General features: G+C 40.5%; 2 protein-coding genes across 5 annotated transcripts in view; one reads left to right on the top strand and one right to left on the bottom strand.

Moving 5' to 3' along the window:
* Window positions 1–1,272: 1,272 nt before the first annotated feature.
* LOC124379567 (histone-lysine N-methyltransferase PRDM9-like) lies at window positions 1,273–7,403 on the bottom strand. Of its 3 annotated transcripts, none has more exons than XM_046839961.1 (7): window positions 7,226–7,403; window positions 4,956–5,032; window positions 4,456–4,633; window positions 4,098–4,369; window positions 3,744–3,811; window positions 3,452–3,648; window positions 1,273–2,381 (listed from the first exon to the last, which is right to left on the bottom strand). In XM_046839961.1, exons 2-7 carry the CDS (start codon window positions 5,025–5,027, stop codon window positions 1,387–1,389), a joined length of 1,782 nt encoding a protein of 593 aa, XP_046695917.1. In that variant the 5' UTR covers window positions 5,028–5,032; window positions 7,226–7,403; the 3' UTR covers window positions 1,273–1,386. The 3 variants fall into 3 exon arrangements, with proteins under 3 accessions (XP_046695917.1, XP_046695932.1, XP_046695923.1); XM_046839976.1 differs by having other exon boundaries at window positions 4,956–5,014; XM_046839967.1 differs by having other exon boundaries at window positions 3,458–3,648; window positions 7,226–7,402.
* A 2,522-nt stretch (window positions 7,404–9,925) lies between these two features.
* LOC124379431 (NLR family CARD domain-containing protein 3-like) overlaps window positions 9,926–22,607 on the top strand; it is a 13,830-nt gene continuing 1,148 nt past the window's right edge. Inside the window, exons 1-10 of one of the 2 annotated variants that reach the window (XM_046839792.1) lie at window positions 9,926–9,993; window positions 10,395–10,468; window positions 10,687–10,794; window positions 10,903–11,037; window positions 11,512–11,566; window positions 14,835–15,039; window positions 15,311–17,081; window positions 20,202–20,375; window positions 21,422–21,595; window positions 22,068–22,241. In XM_046839792.1, coding sequence (XP_046695748.1) covers window positions 10,428–10,468; window positions 10,687–10,794; window positions 10,903–11,037; window positions 11,512–11,566; window positions 14,835–15,039; window positions 15,311–17,081; window positions 20,202–20,375; window positions 21,422–21,595; window positions 22,068–22,241 — 2,837 coding nt within the window. In that variant the 5' untranslated portion in view covers window positions 9,926–9,993; window positions 10,395–10,427. Of the gene's footprint in view, window positions 9,994–10,024; window positions 10,469–10,686; window positions 10,795–10,902; window positions 11,038–11,511; window positions 11,567–14,834; window positions 15,040–15,310; window positions 17,082–20,201; window positions 20,376–21,421; window positions 21,596–22,067; window positions 22,242–22,607 lie in introns of those variants that run through there. The other variant, XM_046839800.1, reaches the window with a different exon arrangement.

The following is a 22,607-nucleotide window of genomic DNA, read 5'->3' as shown; positions in this document are numbered from 1 at the left end:
ACACTGGGATTACTAATGTACACTCACTGTAACACTGGGATTACTAATGTACACTCACTGTAACACTGGGATTACTAACATACACTCATTATTACACTGGGATTACTAACATACACATTATTACACTGGGATTACTAATGTACACTCACTGTTACACTGGGATTACTAACATACACTCATTATTACACTGGGATTACTAACATACACTCATTATTACACTGGGATTACTAACATACACTCACTGTTACACTGGGATTACTAATGTACACTCACTGTTACACTGGGATTACTAACATACACTCATTATTACACTGGGATTACTAATGTACACTCGCTGTTACACTGGGATTACTAATGTACACTCACTGTTACACTTGGATTACCAGTAACTATTCAATGACATGTGTGCCATGTATTAGTGGTTCAGGCTGTAACTAGATATCAGTCAATCACCACCTGTGATGAAGGTAGCAGACTTGGTCCAGCAGTCACGCGATCATGGATCAGGTGGTGGGGGTATGTAGTGGGAGTGTGAGTCAGGTGGTGGGGGTATGTAGTGGGGTGTGAGTCAGGTGGTGGGGTATGTAGTGGTGGGGTGTTAGTGAGGTGGTGGGGGTATGTAGTGGTGGGGTGTTAGTCAGGTGGTGGGGTATGTAGTGGTGGGGTGTTAGTGAGGTGGTGGGGTATGTAGTGCTGGGGTGTTAGTGAGGTGGTGGGGTATGTAGTGGTGGGGTGCGAGTCAGGTGGTGGGGTATGTGGTGGTGGGGTGAGTCAGGTGGTGGGGCTATGTAGTGGTGGGGTGTGATTAAGGTGGTGGGGTATGTAGTGGGGTGTGAGTCAGGTGGTGGGGTATTTAGTGGTGGGGTGTGATTAAGGTGGTGGGGTATGTGGTGGTGGGGTATGTAGTGGGGTGTGAGTCAGGTGGTGGGGTATTTAGTGGTGGGGTGTGATTAAGGTGGTAGGGGTATGTAGTGGGGTGTGATTAAGGTGGTGGGGTATGTAGTGGGGGTGTGAGTCAGGTGGTGGGGTATTTAGTGGTGTGGTGGTAGTGAGGTGGTGGGGTATGTAGAAAACTTCTCTGAAGACCAGCAGTAGGAGACATACAGAATTATAAAGTGTAGTAGCAACAGGGTTGATGTGTGTAGAACATTGTACCCAGAAAAAGCCACATTTGTGTGTTTATATTTTTGTTGTTGGTAAACAATGTAAAAAGTGTTTTATAAAAGGTTTTCATTGCAAAGATATTTTGAATAAATTAAATAAAAACAATAATTATAATAAATGTTGATGTAATAAATTCAGGGGCACCAGTTTAGGGCACTTGCAGACTTTAAATGAAAAAGAAAAAATAAAGCTGTTCCACATGGAACAGGGTTGCGGTTTCTATCAGGTGTGAATGCGCTGGTGTCGTTGGAGGTTATTCTGCTGAGTAAAACTCTTCCCACACTGTGAACACTGGTACGGCTTTTCTCCGGTGTGAATGCGCTGGTGCAGCTGGAGATGGTTCTGTTGAGTAAAACTTTTCCCACACTGTGAACACTTAAACGGTTTCTCTCCTATGTGAATGCGCTGGTGCAGCTGGAGGTTACTCTGCTGAGTGAAACTCTTACCACAGTGGGAGCAGAAGTACGGCTTGTCTCCTGTGTGAATACGTTCATGTCGATGGAGATCACTCTGCTGAGCAAAACTCTTTCCACACTGCGAGCAGTGATACGGCTTTTCTCCTGTATGAAGACGCTGATGTTTTCTCAGAGTACTCTGCTGAGTAAAACTCTTTCCACACAGGGAACAGTGGCACGGTTTTTCTCCTGTGTGAACACGCTGATGTTTTTGGAGATTACTCTGGTCAAGAAAGCTCTTCCCACATTGTGAACACTGATACGGCTTATCCCCAGTGTGAATGCGTTGGTGGACCAGGAGTGTGCTCTGCTGAGTGAATCTCTTTCCACACTGTGAGCAGGGATACGCCTTCTCTTCTGTGTGAATACGCTGGTGTTTTCGGAGATTACTCTGGTTAGGAAAACTTTTCCCACACTGTGAACACTGATACGGTTTCTCTCCTGTGTGAACACGCTGGTGGATCAGGAGGGAACCCTTCTGATTAAAGCTCCTACCACACAATGAACACTGATATGGTTTCTCTCCTGTATGAACACGCTGATGTTTCCGGAGAGTTCCCTGCTGAGTGAAACTCTTCCCACACTGTAAGCAGTGATGTGGCTTCTCTACCGTATGACTGCATCGGTGTGTTTGGAGAAAATCCTGACGAGGAGAAGTCTTTCCACATTCCGTGCAGTGGAGAACTTCCTTCTGTATATCATCATATAAAGTGTCAGAACTGGGAGAACCAGCTGATGTTGGTGACAGATTGTTGTTTAGTTCTGAAGAAAACAGAATATCAGGAGTCAACATGAATAAATTATGGTATTAATATTGTTAGGAACTGCAATATACACTGAACTACACATTTTACAAATTTTAGTTTTATAATCTTGAATAATTATTTAGATTTCCTTTATTCTTCACTTTGCATTGGCTGTGTTTCTTTGTTATAAAGCAGTGAGTGAAGGTCATTCCCAGCAGAACTGTAAACACACAAAAAGTTACAGAATTTCTCTGATCTGATGAGCATTGCGTTTATTCAGTGTGTGGAGTGTGGAATGTTTAGTCAGTCTTTCTGCACTAACTTTTATCTGTGTCTGGATCGGTGGATTATTGACTCTTTCCTTTGGAGCTCATGTGAATAACGTTACCAGGAGAGCCATCTTTCACCTTATAAATAATGATAAAAAAAGAAATATGATGTTACAGGATGCAGAAAAACTAGTTCATGCTTTTGTTAAAAGGAATCCAAACAAAGCATCAGCACTGATTTGCGTCTTTTAGCAACATGACAGTGTTTCGTTCCTGAATGAATCACTCGTTTAAATTTGGTTTAATCGCAATGACTCACTTAGTAACAGTGATTTGCTGCCACCTACTGGCGTATTTAATTCCATATTTAAAGTTTCTTCTCACTTTTTAAATATATCAACATTCATTTTTTATGTTTAAAATATCAAAACATTATTTATGCATTTGTCACTACAGGTTAGAGCATTACATGTCTCTCTGAGCTGCATTAAACAGTGTGTAAATACATCTTAATGCCACTTCAGATGCAGCTTCTGTTTCTGCTGCATTTTGTTGATAATGATTTTATTTACATGGTATGAGGCAAAATGTCATTATTCTAATTAACTGATTAAATGTAAGAATTGACTCTGGTTAAAAGTAAAAGCTGGTTGTGGCAGAAAGGTGTTTGAAGACATCAGAGATAAACTGCAGGGACATGATCTCATCCACGTTCACAGCATGAGCTCGTCCACCGCTCAAACACACCATAACCAGATGCTGAAGTTTAAATTTAAAAATAGTAATTTCTTATGATATTATGATTGTAGTGTTGTACCTGTACCATTTAAATAGCAATTCTGGTTCCAGAAGTCATCAAAATAAGGAGTGAGATCTTTGGGAGGCTCCTCTCTATCCCAGACCAACAGCTCCTGTCCTGTGTTAATAGGACGACAGCAACGGTACAGAATCCCACCTTGATATGGAAAAACCACAAGATTTCCTTCTTCTTCAGTTTGAGCACAATTCACATACCTAAAAGAATAAAACAGCAGAAAAGCTCAAAAGAAATAAACTATGTAGATATCAGTGACAGGGGAAAGAGACCTGATGATCAGAGTAAATCTCACCCCATCCAGTTAGCACACATCTCTCTCTCAGCGTCCATGAGCCCTTCACACTGCCTGCTTCTGAACATCTGCAGAAAAACAGCACATTTAATTTTTATGCATTTATTTTGTATGTAGATGATGATGCACTTCTATTTTTTGCAAACTGTGTCATCCATCTGCCCTAGAAATCATTTCTGAGGTTTGTATTTTCTCTGCCTAGAAGGACAATGTACAAATCTCCTGCTGTGGAACGTTGGAACGTTGCAGAATGAATTAATTCATGCTATCAACATTTAGAAGCCTCAGAATCCAAATTCATCAAAATCTCAGAGCTCTGTGTTTTAATCAGTGCCAGTAAAGTATAAACATCACCAGCCAGGAGTATCCACTGCTCAGAGCTTCCTCTTGGTCCACGAGCTCTCCCTGATAGGGTCCAAAGTGTGCACCTACTGGAACAGTGTCTCCCTTATTAAACACTCCCAGACCTGCGTCAGGAAGTCCAGACTTCCCAATCTCTAGTCCAGGAGGAAGAGTGTGTGTGGCTCGGTCTGCGATCCCCATGGGAACGGGAGTATCAGGGATGAAGAGCGCAGGACCGTGAACCTCACACTTATTAAAGAAGAAGGATCTACAAACATCACAGTCTGAAAGGAGAAATAAAAATCATCACAAGAACAAATGATCTCCAGTCCAACAAATAAAGAGGGGTTTCATCTTCCTGATGTCTTACAGAGGAAGTCTTTATGGACAGGATCTTCCTCTTTAATGGAGATAACTTCAGGTGTGTTGTCTAGGTCGTCTTCATGGCTGTAGATGTTCAACTCCAGCATTTCCTCTTTTTTCACACAAGCTTCTGACACTTTGAATGTTCCTTCATCTGAAGTCTCGGTTTTCACGTCTTCATCCAGCTAAAGATCAGAAAATAATAATAATAATAATAACCTGAATGAGAGAAAACCTGAGTGGAGTTTCACTTCTTCTTATGGGTTATGAGGTTGTTGGTGATCAGCATTGAAGCAGCGAAGACATTAGGAGACAGAAGAACTTTCACATCATGTTATTATTGTTTTCATCATCATCATCATCATCATCATCAACATCATCACCATGATCATCATCATCATCATCACCATCATCATCATTATCACCATAATCATCATCATCATCATCATCAACATCATCACAATGATCATCATCATCACCATGATCATCATCATCATCAAGTTTTACCTGTGAAGAAACAGCATCAGGAAGCTGAAACATCCTGGAGGACTGCTGTCTGTCTCCTGCTGAAATCATCATCACACCTAATTAATACAGAAATAAATATAAATAAATACTCTCCATCATACACATGTAACAGCTCCACCATCAGGCCGAATCTGGAAGTAGGTTTATTGTCATCATTTTTTGTGTCCCAAATTCCTGCAATTCCCAAAGTTCCAATGTTCAAGCAGCAGCAATCACAATAATAACAAAGAGCTGAGATCATCAAAGAATGTGCTACTTCAGTGACAGCAGCAGCAACGCATCTCCATCCATACATTCATCTAGATCTTTCCTCCTACAGTCAGAGAGGTTCAGCACTGTTCCTGATCACAGCACACACATCCTGAGGAACACTACACATCACTGTTCCTGATCACAGCACACACACATCCTGAGGAACACTACACATCACTGTTCCTGATCACAGCACACACATCCTGAGGAACACTACACATCACTGTTCCTGATCACAGCACACACATCCTGAGGAACACTACACATCACTGTTCCTGATCACAGCGCACACACATCCTGAGGAACACTACACATCACCGTTCCTGATCACAGCACACACATCCTGAGGAACACTACACATCACCGTTCCTGATCACAGCACACACATCCTGAGGAACACTACACATCACCGTTCCTGATCACAGCACACACATCCTGAGGAACACTACACATCACCGTTCCTGATCACAGCACACACATCCTGAGGAACACTACACATCACCGTTCCTGATCACAGCACACATCCTGAGGAACACTACACATCACCGCTCCTGATCACAGCACACACATCCTGAGGAACACTACACATCACCGCTCCTGATCACAGCACACACATCCTGAGGAACACCACATCACCGTTCCTGATCACAGCACACACATCCTGAGGAACACTACACATCACCGTTCCTGATCACAGCACATACATCCTGAGGAACACTACACATCACTGTTCCTGATCACAGCACACACACATCCTGAGGAACACTACACATCACTGTTCCTGATCACAGCACACACACATCCTGAGGAACACTACACATCACCGTTCCTGATCACAGCACACATCCTGAGGAACACTACACATCACTGTTCCTGATCACAGCGCACACACATCCTGAGGAACACTACATCACTGTTCCTGATCACAGCACACACATCCTGAGGAACACTACACATCACTGTTCCTGATCACAGCGCACACACATCCTGAGGAACACTACACATCACCGTTCCTGATCACAGCGCACACACATCCTGAGGAACACTACACATCACCGTTCCTGATCACAGCGCACACACATCCTGAGGAACACTACACATCACCGTTCCTGATCACAGCGCACACACATCCTGAGGAACACTACACATCACCGTCCTGATCACAGCGCACACACATCCTGAGGAACACTACACATCACCGTTCCTGATCACAGCACACACATCCTGAGGAACACTACATCACCGTTCCTGATCACAGCGCACACACATCCTGAGGAACACTACACATCACTGTTCCTGATCACAGCGCACACACATCCTGAGGAACACTACACATCACTGTTCCTGATCACAGCGCACACACATCCTGAGGAACACTACACATCACCGTTCCTGATCACAGCTCACACACATCCTGAGGAACACTACATCACCGTTCCTGATCACAGCGCACACACATCCTGAGGAACACTACACATCACCGTTCCTGATCACAGCACACACACATCCTGAGGAACACTACACATCACCGTTCCTGATCACAGCACACACACATCCTGAGGAACACTACACATCACTGTTCCTGATCACAGCACACATCCTGAGGAACACTACACATCACCGTTCCTGATCACAGCGCACACACATCCTGAGGAACACTACACATCACTGTTCCTGATCACAGCACACACATCCTGAGGAACACTACACATCACTGTTCCTGATCACAGCGCACACACATCCTGAGGAACACTACATCACTGTTCCTGATCACAGCACACACATCCTGAGGAACACTACACATCACTGTTCCTGATCACAGCACACACACATCCTGAGGAACACTACACATCAGGAACAGTGATGGTTGGTTAATGGATGATGATAAATTAACTACGAACAGGTGAAGATCATTTATATATAAATAAAACCCTCCTTATTGTAGAAATATATGTAATGCTCCAGGAATTTCTCCACACAGCTCCAGTTCAACTTACCTCAGGCTTTAATTCCTCAGAAATCAGTAGAATAAAGTGGTTTGCTGTTTATTAAACAAGAGTTTATATAAATAATTATATAATGTATTGTAATGTAGTGATAATGTATCTGACAACTGAACATCTGAGGATGACAAAACCTGCAGCGGATTGTTCTTCTCCTGTGTTTATTTCTCTGTTGGAGAATCGGTGAATAAGCGCTTTACCGCCACCAGGCGGACTGGAGTGGAGTAACATCTGAATCAGGTTTATCGAGTGAATTCTAACACACACACACACACACACACACACACACACAATGTAATGGGAAGGAGCTGCGAGTTAATTCTCATATGAACTTTATATGGCCTTCATATGGACTTTATACGGATCTCAAGAGAAACAATATTGGCAAATTCCCTTAACTCCATTATCTTACATACACTATATATACAAATGTATTGGGACACCTAACTTTTCAGGAGTATGTAGTTCTTTCCCAAACTGTTATCCCAAAGCTGAAGGCAAACAACTGTATCGGATTTCCTTCATTTTAACTAGGAGACCCAAACTATTTCCAGCCAGTGTTCAAATTGTGTCAAAACTCTTGAGGGGGTTCCCCTAGAGGTCCCACCACCGTCACCACCACCACGCCACATCTACTATCCTAGTTTTAATAACTGGCATTATAATAATTAAGTACAGACTTCATATTTTATCAGTGGATCCCTACAGGGTCATGAAGCTGAAAGGTCCTGGTTAGGTTAGGTTAGGTCAATTTTATTATCCCCGAAGGGCAATTTGTTTCACACCCAGCAGAATCCATACAATCCCAAGCACACAGCAACAAACAGTACAGAGAGAAAAAAAAACAAAAAAGGAAGAGTGTGTTATACTGTCATACTGAATGTAGTGCAGTCAAACAGTGAAGTGAAGATCTGTGTGAGATTCATCCACACAGCTTCAGTGGAACTTATCTGAGGATCAGTGGAACCCATATCCAAATGAAGGTTCAATTAAAACAGCCATGGTTTCAGAAAATTCAAATCTAATCAAATTTTATTCATCACATACACATACATACAGGGTACGACATGCAGTGAAATGCATGTCGTACTATTAACTAATGAACTATTAACTAATAAAACCTTCTTCATTTCTTGGTCAAATAAGTTTTTTTCTATGAAATGCAAATTACAAGAAATGAAATGAGAGCAATTCTCTGTAGAAGTAAAATTCTCTGTAGAAGTAGAACCTTCTGTATCTGATGTAATTATGTAATCACTGTGTTAAAGCTGTAGCACATTTACTCTCGTGTTTATGTACATGGTTTAATCATACCAGGTTTGGTGTGTGAGGTTTTGTTCAGTTCAAATCTGAGTAATAGATCTGGATCAGGGATCTGAATCTTTGAAGCACAATGTCTACACTAATGATTAATACACAGATGTTCTTCTGATCACTATTATACCTGGCTCTGAGTTCCTTGTGATTACAGAGAATTCACTACGTCATCTGTTTTATTTATTAGATAGTGTGTTATTTCTTTGTGATTACTTTTTAACAAAATATTCTATATTTTACTACTTTATTTTACTTCACAGCAACATTCATTCAAATGAAGGCATACCTTCTATATCTCCTGTTTTTCAGTTTTTTTCAGTGAGTGTACTCATAATGTACCTTTTTGTTGATAAATAAAAAGATTTTTAGCAAGTCAAATAAAAAATAAATTAAAATGAATGTATAAGCAATATAATTATTTATTTTAATCTGGAATCATTTCAGTTGTAATACCATTACACACACATACATTATATATATATATATATATATATATATATATATATATATATATATATATATATATATATATATATATATATATATACATTATACACTAATTAATTATTCAAATCAGTTTTTATTTTCAGAAACATTTTCACTAATTAAACTGATTGGTCTGTAAATTTTAACTGTACATACAAATGAACAGAAACAAATTCATCACAATATAAAAATGACTAACATAAACATTAACATTCTTCAGATCTGCTTCCAGTAAACTCTTCCTCTTTCTATTTTTAACACTGCATGTTTCAAGAATTTCACATCTAACAGCAGAAACACTGACAGATTTGTATCATCAGATGCAGATGTTCTCTTATGATTATTACTGAAATTATGTGTGGAATCAGGAAGTTGCTCCATTGGTACCTCCTTCTCTCAGAATGAGAGGTAAGTACAATTCAAGGCTCTTCTCTGTTCTGGCACCGAGGTGGTGGAATGAACTTCCTCTAGATGTCCGTACAGCAGAGTCCCTGATTATCTTCAAGCGACGACTGAAAACCTTCATCTTCCTGAAACACTTAAATTAGCACTTTCCAAGTTTGTAGAATTCAAGAGTTATATTTATATTAAGTTTGTAATCTTGTGTACAGTGTAGATTTATTCATTACTGGAGACTCAAAGCACTTTAGTACGTCGCTCTGGATAAGGGCGTCTGATAAATGCTGTAAATGTAAATGTAAATATAAAGTGAACATATAACCTGCTTCATAATGTCCTGTTTACCACTGAATAAAAGCACAGTGTGTGTGTGTGTGTGTGTGTGTGTGTGTGTGTGTGTGTGTGTGTGTGTGTGTGTGTGTGTGTACCAGTTTGTCCACATTCCTTAAAACGAGTGAGACTGGTCAGGTCAGATGTTACTGGAAAAAACAAATTTTTGTAAAAGCGTATGAAGAGAGAGAGAGAGAGCGAGAGAGCGAAAGAGAGAGAGAAAAATCACAGTGAGTATTTTCATGTAAATGTATAATAATGCGAAGGTTTCGAATTCAGAGTGAATTTTATTACTGCTGTGTTTATAAAGAACAATTATTTACTGTAGATCTGAGAATTTACCACATTCAGTAAAGAATCAGTTTACAATTTCTTTTGAGATCTTTAATGACTTGATCTAAAAAATTCTGAAAAATCTAATCTAAATGTAATAAATTAAACCTGTGTGAATGATTAACATTAAGCTATTTATAATCGTGCTGTGGAAAATATTTCTGAGGAATAGAGCTTATCTCAGTTATACTGTATTATATATTTTCTTCTGTTCCTAATAAAGTGGCCATATAATTGATAGAATTTGCATGTTTTACAGAAATTGTTTTTTTCATGCGCGCGTGTGTGTGTGTTCCAGCATCTTGTTTGCAAATATCACACTGAATCTAAAATGAGTATTTTTAGAGAACAGAACATTGAGAAAGAGCGAAGGTAAGAGAATAACGTGTCTCTGTGGAATATGTAATGTTTCTACACTCATATAAACCAACAGTCACTCGATCAGACTCATGTGAGAACATTAAATATAATTCTCAGAGAAAAAGCTGTAAATAATACAGACATGCATGTAAACCTGTAATTCTAATATCAGCTGACAAAAGAAGAAATATAAATATTTCTCACATACTGAACTGTCATATTTTCTTTAGTCTGATTCAGGCTGAAAGATCAGACTCCCCTGAACTCAGCAATCTGTCTATGAGATCAATGGAACCTCCATATAACATCAGAGCTAAAAACAGCTCTACTGACCTCAGGTATGGATCATGTGAATGTTCTCCAAAAATGCAATAAAACATGTTTATACCATAATTTATAGCGTTCTTTACATTTCATGACTGTTCCCTTCATTGTGGCTCTATCAGTGTGTGTCCTGGGTTGATGGAGGGTGAGAGATCAGATTCTCCTGAACCAAGCCATATGTCTATGAAGAGTGACCAGTCAATGGAACCTCCATATAACATCTGCAGTGCAGACAGAGTGGGTTCTACTGACCTGAGGTAAGGAGGATATAACCTCAGATCAAAAATATTTCCCTTCACCACTTATTTCAAAATAAAGGACTTTTATAGTAAAATCCTCCATACAGTAATGAACTCTAGTGATAAGTTCCATAATGTTTTCTCACACATCACATGTCCAGGTTGGAGAGAGAGTAAAAGATCAGACGCCCCTGTAATTTCAGATCACACACAGACTCGTCATAACACTGCTGTGGGAATGATCATTTCTCTACTCAGCATTCACACACACACACACACACACACACACACACACACACACACACACACACACACACACTGCACAACACAGCATTATTAACACACATCTTCATTAAATACCCCACTCCTCTCTCTAACAACCCCATCATCCACACACACACACACACACACACACACACACACACACCGCTGAACATCTCTGCATCATGTTGTCTGAATGTTGTGCAGCTTTTAATGTTTTTCTGTTTGCAGACAAAATAAGACAACAGAAATAATCAAGAGAAATCAATGGAAGTCCATATTCAAGGTGAATGTGTGTGTGTGTGTGTGTGTGTGTGTGTGTGTGTGTGTGTGTTTACATATGTATGTTTACACTTTTAAGTTCAAAATAATGTTATTGTTTTTATTATTTGTTGTTTTCCTTTTTTTAAATTACTGATTTATAGTTATGCACTATGAGGACAGGTGGATATACAGTGGTGTGAAAAAGTGTTGGCCCCCTTCCTGATTTCTTATTTTTTGCATGTTTTCACACTTTATTGTTTCAGATCTTCAAACTAATTTAAATATTAGTAAAATATATCATAAGTGAACACAACATGCAGTTTTTAAATTAGGCTTTTTATTATTGAGGGAAAACAAAACCCAAACATACATGGCCCTGTGTGAAAAAGTGTTTGCCCCCTAAACCTAATAACTGTTTGGGCCGCCCTCAGCAGCAACAACTGCATTCAAGAGTTTGTGAAAACCTGTCTGGAGTCTGTTTCTGCGCTGTGGAGGAATTTTGGTCACTCATCTCTGCAGAATTGTTGTAATTTAGCCACATTGGAGGGTTTTAGAGCATGAACACCCTTTTTAAAGTCATGCCACAGCATCTCAATAGGATTCAGGGCAGAACTTTGACTAGGCCAATCCAAAGTCTTTTCAGCCATTCAGAGGTGGACTTGCTGGTGTGTTTGGATCAGAACCCAAGTTCGCTTTAGCTTGAGGTAACGAACAGATGGCCAGTCATTCTTCTTCAGGACTTTTTGGTAAACAGCAGAATTCATGGATCCATTTATCACAGCCTTCCAGGTCCTGAAGCAGCAAAACAGACCCAGACCATCACACTACAAACCACCATATTTTACTGTTGGTATGATGTTCTTTTTCTGAAATGCGGTGTTACTTTTACACCAGACATAATGGGACACACACTTTCCAAAAAGTTCAACTTTTGTCTCATCAGTCCACAGAGTATTTTTCCAAAAGTCTTGAGGATCATCAAGATGTTTTCTGGCAAATCTGAGACGAACCTTTATGTTCTTTTTGCTCAGCAGCAGTTTTGGTCTTGGTTTCGGAACTCTGCCATGCAGACCATTTTTGCCGAGTCTCTTTTTCATGGACATGTCATGAACACTGACCTTCACTATAGCAAGTGAGGCCTGGCCTGTTCTTTGGATGTTGTTGTAGGTCTTTTGTGACCTCTTGAATGAGTCGTCGCTGTGCTTTTGGGGTAATTTTGGTCAGTCAGCCACTCCTGGGAAGGTTCTCCACTGTTCCATGTTTTTGCCATTTGTGAATGGCTCTCACTGTGGTTCTCTGGAGTTCCAAAGCTTTAGAAACGGCTTTAGAACCTTTTTCCAGACTGATAGATCTCAATTACTTTCTTTTTCATTTGTTTCTGAATTTCTTGGCCTGATGTTTAGCTTTTGGTCTACTTCACGTTGTCAGGCAGGTCCTATTTAAGAGATTTCCTAATTGTGAACAGGTGTGGCAGTAATCAGGCCTGAGTGTGGTGAGAGAAATTTAACTCAGGTTTTTCACAGGGCCATGTAGTTTTGGATTTTGTTTCCCCTCAATAATAAAGACCTTCATTTAAAAACTGCATGTTGTGTTCACTTTTGTTATCTTATACTAATATTTAAATTAGTTTGATGATCTGAAACATTAAAGTGTAAAAACATGCAAAATAATAAGAAATCAGAAAGAGGGCAAACACTTTTTCACACCACTGTATGTGCACCTTATATGAATGAATATAAATATGTTCCCTGCTGGTCTAGTGGTTAGGATGCGGCGCTCTCACCGCTGCAGCTAGAGTTTGATCCCCAGTCAGGGAACCAACCCCAGCCACTCTCAGTGCCGGTCCCAAGCCCGGATAAATGGGGAGGGCATCCAGCGTAAAAACATGTGCCAAATCAAACATGCGGAGGATCTGCTGTGGCGCCCCCTAATGGGAGAAGCCGAAAGAAAGTTTATATATATGAATATCATTTTTTACTTCAAAACAAAAACACTAGAAAAAACACACACAACAACTAAAAGCATGAAGATATTAAAAAAAAGCTGAGGATAAGCAGGACATGGAGAGACACACATGAAAGAGGACTGGTGTGAAGAGTGCTTCTGTATATATGAGGCCTAAGGTGATAAGGAACTGGTGTGAGTGATAAACAAGGAAGTGCAGTGTCTGTTGGGGAATGTAGTCCCTGGGCATAATCCTGACAATATATATTTATAAAAAGTTATTTTCTCTCTGAATTACACTGTTATTGAGAGACTAAAGATTACAGATGTGTCCAGCCTGAGCAGGTGAAGGTTTTTGTTTAAAACTGCAGGTTAGACACTATTAAAGTCCTCACACTCTCCACTTTCCCCCTGATCATGTAGCAATGAAACAAGTGTTTTTTTTTAAACCATGGTGTTATATTTTTCACCTTAGACCTTAGACCTTAGGCTGATCTTCCAGAAGCCGGAATAAGGTTTTATTTTACTATTTTACTTTCATGGACAAAAATGTCATCAAAATGATTATTGGAAGCAGTGGAAAACTTAGTAGGTGCAAGAGAACCTTTATGGCATTAACAAATACTCAAAATGCAGGATGTTTTACTGAATTCTGTCTTCCACTCATACCCTCGCTTATACCCCTTCACTAACACTTGAGGGGTAGTAGGTAATGGCATTTAAAGGCACAACAGTTTAAAGAACAATAATTAATGCAGATTCCACACCATAACAAAGAAGATCCCGAACAATTGTACCCGGGGCGTTGTACCCAGGGCGTTGTACCCGGGGCATTGTACCAAAAGCATTGTATCCGGGGCGTTGTACTAAAAGCATTGTATCCGGGGCGTTGTACCAAAAGCATTGTACCTGGGGCATTGTACCAAAAGCGTTGTATCCAGGGTGTTGTACCTGGAAAAAGCTTAATGGTGCAGTTACAAAAGCAGAGTGGAGGTAGATCACTGGCTTTAACATTTCTGAATACTTCCTGAAAGTCAGGCACGACACAGAAAAAACGGACTGTCCGGACTCGGTTAGAGGTTGTGATCACTGTCAACATGGAAACTGATGAAATGATACATGTAGTTTAAATATGAATACATGATTTGTTTTACAATCACGGAAAAGCTGGGTTTAAGATTATTAGCTGTTAGAGGGAGGCAGTGAGTAGGAATGGGAGGATTTTATGGCAAAGGCTCCTCTCCAATCTGATTTTCATCAATGGAATAGAATTTGTGTGAGACAGACATCGGTGTAATTTCATTTTATAATTTTTTTTGTTTGATAATTTTATTTTTCTTAAACAGGATCTGGAACACAAAGTCATCAATCTACTGAAGAATGAGATAAACAAATATAGAATATTATTAAATCTAGATTACCCAGAATGCACTGAGAGGGAAGTTGAAGATGAGAAGGATCAGAGCCCTGTTTGTGAGGGTGCACTGAAGATCACACTGCATGTCCTACAAGAAATGGACCATTCAGATCTTGCCATCGCACTGCAGAGCAGTAAGAGCTTATAACATTATTCATATATTAACCTAATATTTTCTCCCATTTCAGATACATTATTATAATCAGATATGATAATTATGAGCCACTGTGTCTGGGAAAATCAACTCATTTAGATAATCCTATAATTAAATTTTAAGTTTCCAAGTATCTGTAATATGACTCTGTGGAAGATCTAATTAGGTTTGGTCTGTAATTTTGTTAGAGAAGATAAACATAGTGATTATACATTTAAATATGCATCATTATTTTTTGTGTTGTTTTATAGAGCTGGACTCTGTGAATCATATAAACTTTAAATCTAACCTGATAAAGAAATACGGGAGAATTAATGAAGGAATCTCTCAGTATAGAAGCGCACTTCTGAATGAGATCTACACAGAGCTCTACATCACAGAGGGCTGGAGTGAAGACATCAATAATAAACATGAGGTTAGACAGATTGAGACAATGTTCAGGAGACCAGCAACACAGGAGACACCCATCAAATGTAATGATCTCTTTAAAAACAAGACCATCAGACGTGTGCTGACTAAAGGAGTCGCTGGAATTGGAAAAACAGTCTCTGTGCAGAAGTTCATTCTGGACTGGGCTGAAGGAAAAGCAAATCAGGACGTCACCTTCATGTTTCCACTTCCTTTTAGAGATCTAAATTTGATCAAGCAGAAAACATTCAGTCTGATGGATCTTCTTCATCATTTCTTTCCAAAGATAAGAAAACTAGAATTAATGAACTGTGACTCCTACAAAGTCATCTTCATCTTTGATGGTCTGGATGAGTGTCGACTTCCTCTTAATTTCCAGAACAATGAGAGATTGTGTGATGTGACAGAATCGGCCTCAGTGGATGTGCTTCTGACGAACCTCATCAAGGGGAATCTGCTTCCCTCTGCTCTCATCTGGATCACCTCTCGACCAGGAGCAGCCAATCAGATCCCTCCTGAGTGTGTAGACCAGGTAACAGAGATACGAGGGTTCAGTGATCCTCAGAAAGAAGAATACTTCAAGAGAAGGATCAGTGATCAGCGCCTAGCCAATAACATAATCACACACATGAAGTCTTCCAGAAGCCTGTACATCATGTGTCATATTCCAGTCTTCTGCTGGATCTCAGCCACTGTTCTGGAGAGAATGTTGGGTGAAGCAGATAGTTGCGAGATTCCCAAGACTCTGACTCAAATGTTCACACACTTCCTGATCGTTCAGATTAAATACAATGAACTAAAGTACAAACAGAAATGTGACTCTGACCCTTTCAAGTTTAGAGAGAGTATCCTGGCACTGGGAAAACTGGCTTTCCAGCAGCTGGAGAAAGGAAACCTGATCTTCTATGAGGAAGACCTAAGACAGTGTGACATTGATGTTAGAGAAGTGTCAGTGTACTCAGGAGTGTGTACTCAGATCTTCAGAGAGGAGTCTGGGCTTCACCTGGAGAAGGTGTTTAGCTTTGTACATCTGAGTGTTCAGGAGTTTCTGGCTGCTTTGTATGTATTAAGTACCTTCATCTTAAAAAAAATAAATGTGATCAGGGAGAAAAATAATTTTTTTTATGTCTTTAATAAACCAAGCATGATTGAGCTCCTGAAGAATGCAGTAGACAAGGCATTCCAGAGTAAGAATGGTCACCTGGACTTGTTCCTCTGCTTCCTTCTGGGTCTCTCACTGGAATCCAATCAGACTCTCTTACAAGGATTAATACTGAAGACAGGAAGCAGTTGTGAATGCAGAGAAGAAATAATTGAGTACATAAAGTGTAGGATCAGGAGCAAACCATCTCCAGAGAAATCTATCAATCTGTTCCACTGTCTGAATGAACTGAATGATCATTCTCTCGTGAAGGAAATCCAATCTTACCTGAACAGAGAGGGTAAAAGTGCTCTCAATGGAGCTCGTCTTTCTCCTGCTCATTGGTCAGCTCTGGTGTTTGTGTTACTGAAATCACAAGAGGAAATGACTGAGTTTGACTTGACAAAATATCAACCATCTGAGGAATGTCTTCTGTGGCTGATGCCAGTGCTTAAAGTATCAGTCAAAGCTGTGTGAGTATCCATGTTCTACACTCTACTGCATCCTACTGCTCTCTTCTACACTCCAATGTACTTCTCTACACTCTACTGCATCCTACTGCACTCTTCTACACTCTACTGCACTCTTCTACACTGTACAGTACTCTTCTACACTCTACTACACTCCTCTACACTCTACTGCACCTTCTACACTCTACTGCACTCTTCTACACTCCACTGTACTCCTCTACACTGTACTGCATCCTACTGCACTCTTCTACACTCTACTGCACTCTTTTACACTCCACTGTACTCATCTACACTCTACTGCATCATACTGCACTCTTCTACACTCTACTGCACTCTTCTACACTGTACAGCACACTTCTACACTCGACTGCACTCTTCTACTTTCTACTGCACTTTTCTACACTCTACAGCACTCTTCTACACTCTACTGCTCTCTTCTACACTCTACTGCACTCTTCTAAACTCTACTGTATCCTACTGCTCTCTTCTACACTCCACTGCATCCTACTGCACTCTTCTACACTGTTCTACACTCTACTGCACTCTTCTACACTCTACTGCATCCTACTGCACTCTTTTACACTCCACTGTACTACTCTACACTCTACTACACCCTCTACACTCTACTGCATCTTACTGCACTCTTCTACACTCTACTGCTCTCTTGTACACTCTACTGCATCCTACTGCACTCTTCTACACTCTACTGCACTCTTCTACACTTTTGTACACTCTACTGCACTCTTCTACACTCTACTGCATCCTACTGCACTCTTTCACACTCTACTGCACTCTTCTACACTTTACTGCATCTTACTGCACTCTTCTACACTCTACTGCATCCTACTGCACTCTTCCACACTCTACTGCACTCTTCTACACTCTACTGCATCCTACTGCACTCTTCTACACCTTACTGCATCCTACTGCACTCTTCTACACTCTACTGCATCCTACTGCACTCTTCTACACTCCACTGCACTCTTCTAAACTCTTCTACACTCTACTGCATCCTACTGCTTTCTTCTACACTCCACTGTACTCATCTACACTCTACTGCATCCTACTGCACTCTTCTACACTCTACTGCACTCTTCTACACTATACAGTACTCTTCTACACTCGACTGCACTCTTCTACACTACTGCACTCTTCTACACTCTACTGCACTCTTCTACACTCTACTGCACTCTTCTACACTCCACTGTACTACTCTACACTCTACTGCATCCTACTGCACTCTTCTACACTCTACTGCATCCTACTGCACTCTTCTACACTCTACTGCACTCTTCTACACTCTACTGCATCCTACTGCACTCTTCTACACCTTACTGCATCCTACTGCACTCTTCTACACTCTACTGCATCCTACTGCACTCTTCTACACTCCACTGCACTCTTCTAAACTCTTCTACACTCTACTGCATCCTACTGCTTTCTTCTACACTCCACTGTACTCATCTACACTCTACTGCATCCTACTGCACTCTTCTACACTCTACTGCACTCTTCTACACTATACAGTACTCTTCTACACTCGACTACACCCTCTACACTCTACTGCACTCTTCTACACTCTACTGCACTCTTCTACACTCTACTGCACTCTTCTACACTCCACTGTACTACTCTACACTCTACTGCATCCTACTGCACTCTTCTACACTCTACTGCATCCTACTGCACTCTTCTACACTCTACTGCACTCTTCTACACTCTACTGCATCCTACTGCACTCTTCTACACCTTACTGCATCCTACTGCACTCTTCTACACTCTACTGCATCCTACTGCACTCTTCTACACTCCACTGCACTCTTCTAAACTCTTCTACACTCTACTGCATCCTACTGCTTTCTTCTACACTCCACTGTACTCATCTACACTCTACTGCATCCTACTGCACTCTTCTACACTCTACTGCACTCTTCTACACTATACAGTACTCTTCTACACTCGACTACACTCCTCTACACTCTACTGCACCTTCTACACTCTACTGCACTCTTCTACACTCTACTGCACCTTCTACACTCCACTGTACTACTCTACACTCTACTGCATCCTACTGCACTCTTCTACACTCTACTGCATCCTACTGCACTCTTCTACACTCTACTGCACTCTTCTACACTTCACTGTACTCCTCTACACTCTACTGCATCCTACTGCACTCTTCTACTCTCCACTGCACTTTTCTACACTCTACTGCTCTCTTCTACACTCTACTGCTCTCTTCTACACTCTACTGCACTCTACTAAACTCTACTGTATCCTACTGCTCTCTTCTACACTATACTGCATCCTACTGCACTCTTCTACACTCTACTGCACTCTTCTACACTCTACTGCACTCTTCTACACTCTACTGCATCCTACTGCACTCGTCTACACTCTACCGCATCCTACTGCACTCTCACACTCTACCGCATCCTACTGCACTTTTTTACACTGTACTGCACTCTTCTACACTCTACTGCATCCTACTGCACTTTTTCACACTCTACTGCACTCTTCTACACTCTACTGCATCTTACTGCACTCTTCTACACTCTACTGTATCCTATTGCTCTCTTCTACACCCTACTACACTCTTACACTCTACTGCATCCTACTAAACTCGTCTATACTCTACTGCACTCTTGTACACTCTACTGCATCTTAATGCACTCTTGTACACTCTACTGCATCTTAATGCACTCTTGTACACTCTATTGCACTCTACTGCACTCTTCTAAACTCTTCTACACTCTACTGCATCCTACTGCACTCTTCTAAACTCCACTGCACTCTTCTGCTCCTAATGCAATCTACACTTTATTGCACTTTTTCACACTCTACTGCACTCTTCTACACTCTACTGTTTCCTACTGCATCATTCGACACTCTACTGTACTCTTCTACACTCTACTGCACTCTTTTACACTTTACTGCATCCAACTATATGATCTGCTTTATTCACAAATAAGTCACTAGATAGTGATTACTATGAATAAGCTTTGATTACTAGATATGCCATGCTCATCTTAAAATATAGACTTTAAGTTTCAATAAACAGACTAATGCTAATTAGATCCAAACATCCAAAAGTTATATATTATCTTATCTTATCTTTCTCAGGCTGAGTATGAGTAATCTGGGAGAGAGAAGCTGTGGAGCTCTGTCCTTGTTCCTCAGCTCATCCTCCTCCTGTCTGAGAGAACTGGACTTGAGTCAAAACAAACTGAAGGATGCCGGAATGAAGCTGCTCTCTGAAGGACTGCAGAGTTCACACTGTAAACTAAAGATACTGTGGTGAGATCATCAGTTTCACACTTTTCAAAAATGTATATATTCCTAATATATAAAATTTTTACTCCATCTGTTTGTGTGTGTGTCATTGGCGAGCCGTGCATTTGGTACCTGGGCCTTCAGTGGGGATGTACCCGACTTAATCCACCTCTTAATACCACTATAATCATGTTACAATTATAGAAACCATCAATACAAAAAAAAATGCAATAAAACAACACGTGGCATTACAGAGAGACATTTCACATATGGAGGTAAAAACCATTTTACTAAAACAACAAACCCAGTTAAGACAAAAACATTAAAATGTAAATAAAATCCCACCTACTCACCAGAGATGCATAATGATGTGCAGCGCCCCCCAGGGGTACCACTCGTATTCACTGGTCTTAGCTAGCTTAGCTAGCTTCAGGGTCGGCCGACCTCCTCACCATGTCTAGCTTTTCTTCAAAATAGATTTTTAAGTATATCCAAAACCAAATCAATTTCTCTTCCTCTGTAGGTATAAAAAAGTTTAACTCAGATGTATTACTGTGTGCAGAGCTACACACATGTTTTACCAGTCAACTCGGCTGTAACAGTTTCCCTCTGACCAACCAATCAGAGGACGGAAAAATGCTGAAGCTATTCTGGGCCAGTGATCTGCCCTGTGAGGAGAATCTGAAATCTGATTGTTCAAAGAAACATATTTATTTCTTATAGAGACTAAGATATAAAGTCCAGCAGTACAACGTTGAAGGTTCTGGGGAGATTAGATTGACATGGCAGCACATAGAGGCTGAAATCTGATTGGACAAAAAAATCATCCACATACACGTATGAGGCAGTGCAGCCGAGAGAAACGCTACGAAATGAAGAGAATAAACTGATTTAATACAATTTCATGGAACAAATAATAGAATTAAGGTTGTAAATGTCGGTCAGTGCTTCTGATAGTGTTTAGACCAGCAGAGAAGATTTACTGACCCTGACCACCCAACACTGGTGTGTGTGTATAATTTGAATCCTGTTATGATTATAAACACTGTAATGATTTTTTTCTCTTCCAGGTTGTGTGATTGTCATCTTACACAGAGAAGCTGTACAATTCTGTCTTCAGTTCTCAGCTTGAACTCATGCTGTCTGAAAGAACTGAACCTTAGTGGAAATAAACTGCTGGATTCAGGAGTGAAGGAGCTTTCTGAGGGACTGAAACATCCACACTGCAAACTGGAGAGTCTCTGGTGAGATGTTCACACTCTGGATTACTTTCCTGTGTGTGTGTGTGTGTGTGTGTGTGTGTGTGTGTGTGTGTGTGTGTGTGTGTGTGTGTGTGTGTGTGTGTTACTAAAACAAATAAGTTTTTAATTCAAGCACATTTAACATTAACAAGAACTCCAGGTGAAGGCTAATCAGTAATAGAAGAAACATCTCAGTGTGATAATAGAGAGCATTTGTTTTGGAGGGTCTGTGGGTTTAAACACACAGGAAAACTTTGGTGTGGAAACAAACATGTTTATGAAATTGTTCCTGAATCTTCTTTACTTAAGACATTACTTTAATGGTATTGAACAAACACATGTTGTTAGAGTTGCTTCAACAGAAACAGAATAAATGAAGGAGTGTGTGTGTGTGTGTGTGTGTGTGTGTGTGTGTGTGTGTGTGTGTGTGTGTGTGTTTTGTGATGAAATTTCAGTGTTCTAATATTTTTTACAGGCTGCGCGCATGTGATCTAAAAGAAGAAAGCTGTAGCTATCTGTCCTCAGTTCTCAGCTCGAACTCCTCCTGTCTGATGGAACTGTACCTGAGGGCCAATGACCTGCAAGATAAAGGAGTGATGTTCCTCTCTGATGGCCTGAAGAATCCACACTGCAAATTGAAGACACTGGGGTGAGCTCTCTCTCTCTCTCTCTCTCTCTCTCTCTCTCTCACACACACACACACACACACACACACACACACACACACAGAGAAGGCACTTTATGCTAATATGTGATGTGGCAGATATGATGGGATGAATGTGTTGCAATGTTATGATGAATGTGGTGTGATGTGATAAGTGTGCTGAAGTGATGTGATGAATGTGAAGTGATGTAATGTGATGAATGTGATGTTGAGATGAATGTGGTGTGATGTGATAACTGTGCTGAAGTGATGTGATGTGATGTGATGAATGTGATGTTGAGATGAATGTGATGTGTGGTGTGATGTGATGTGTGGTGTGATGTGATGTGTGATGTGATGTGATGTTCTGAT

This window comes from Silurus meridionalis, chromosome 3 (assembly GCF_014805685.1).
Source record: "Silurus meridionalis isolate SWU-2019-XX chromosome 3, ASM1480568v1, whole genome shotgun sequence".
NCBI lineage: Eukaryota > Metazoa > Chordata > Actinopteri > Siluriformes > Siluridae > Silurus > Silurus meridionalis.
Note: the sequence above shows the minus strand (reverse complement) of the source record. Positions and strands in the feature narration are given on the sequence as shown.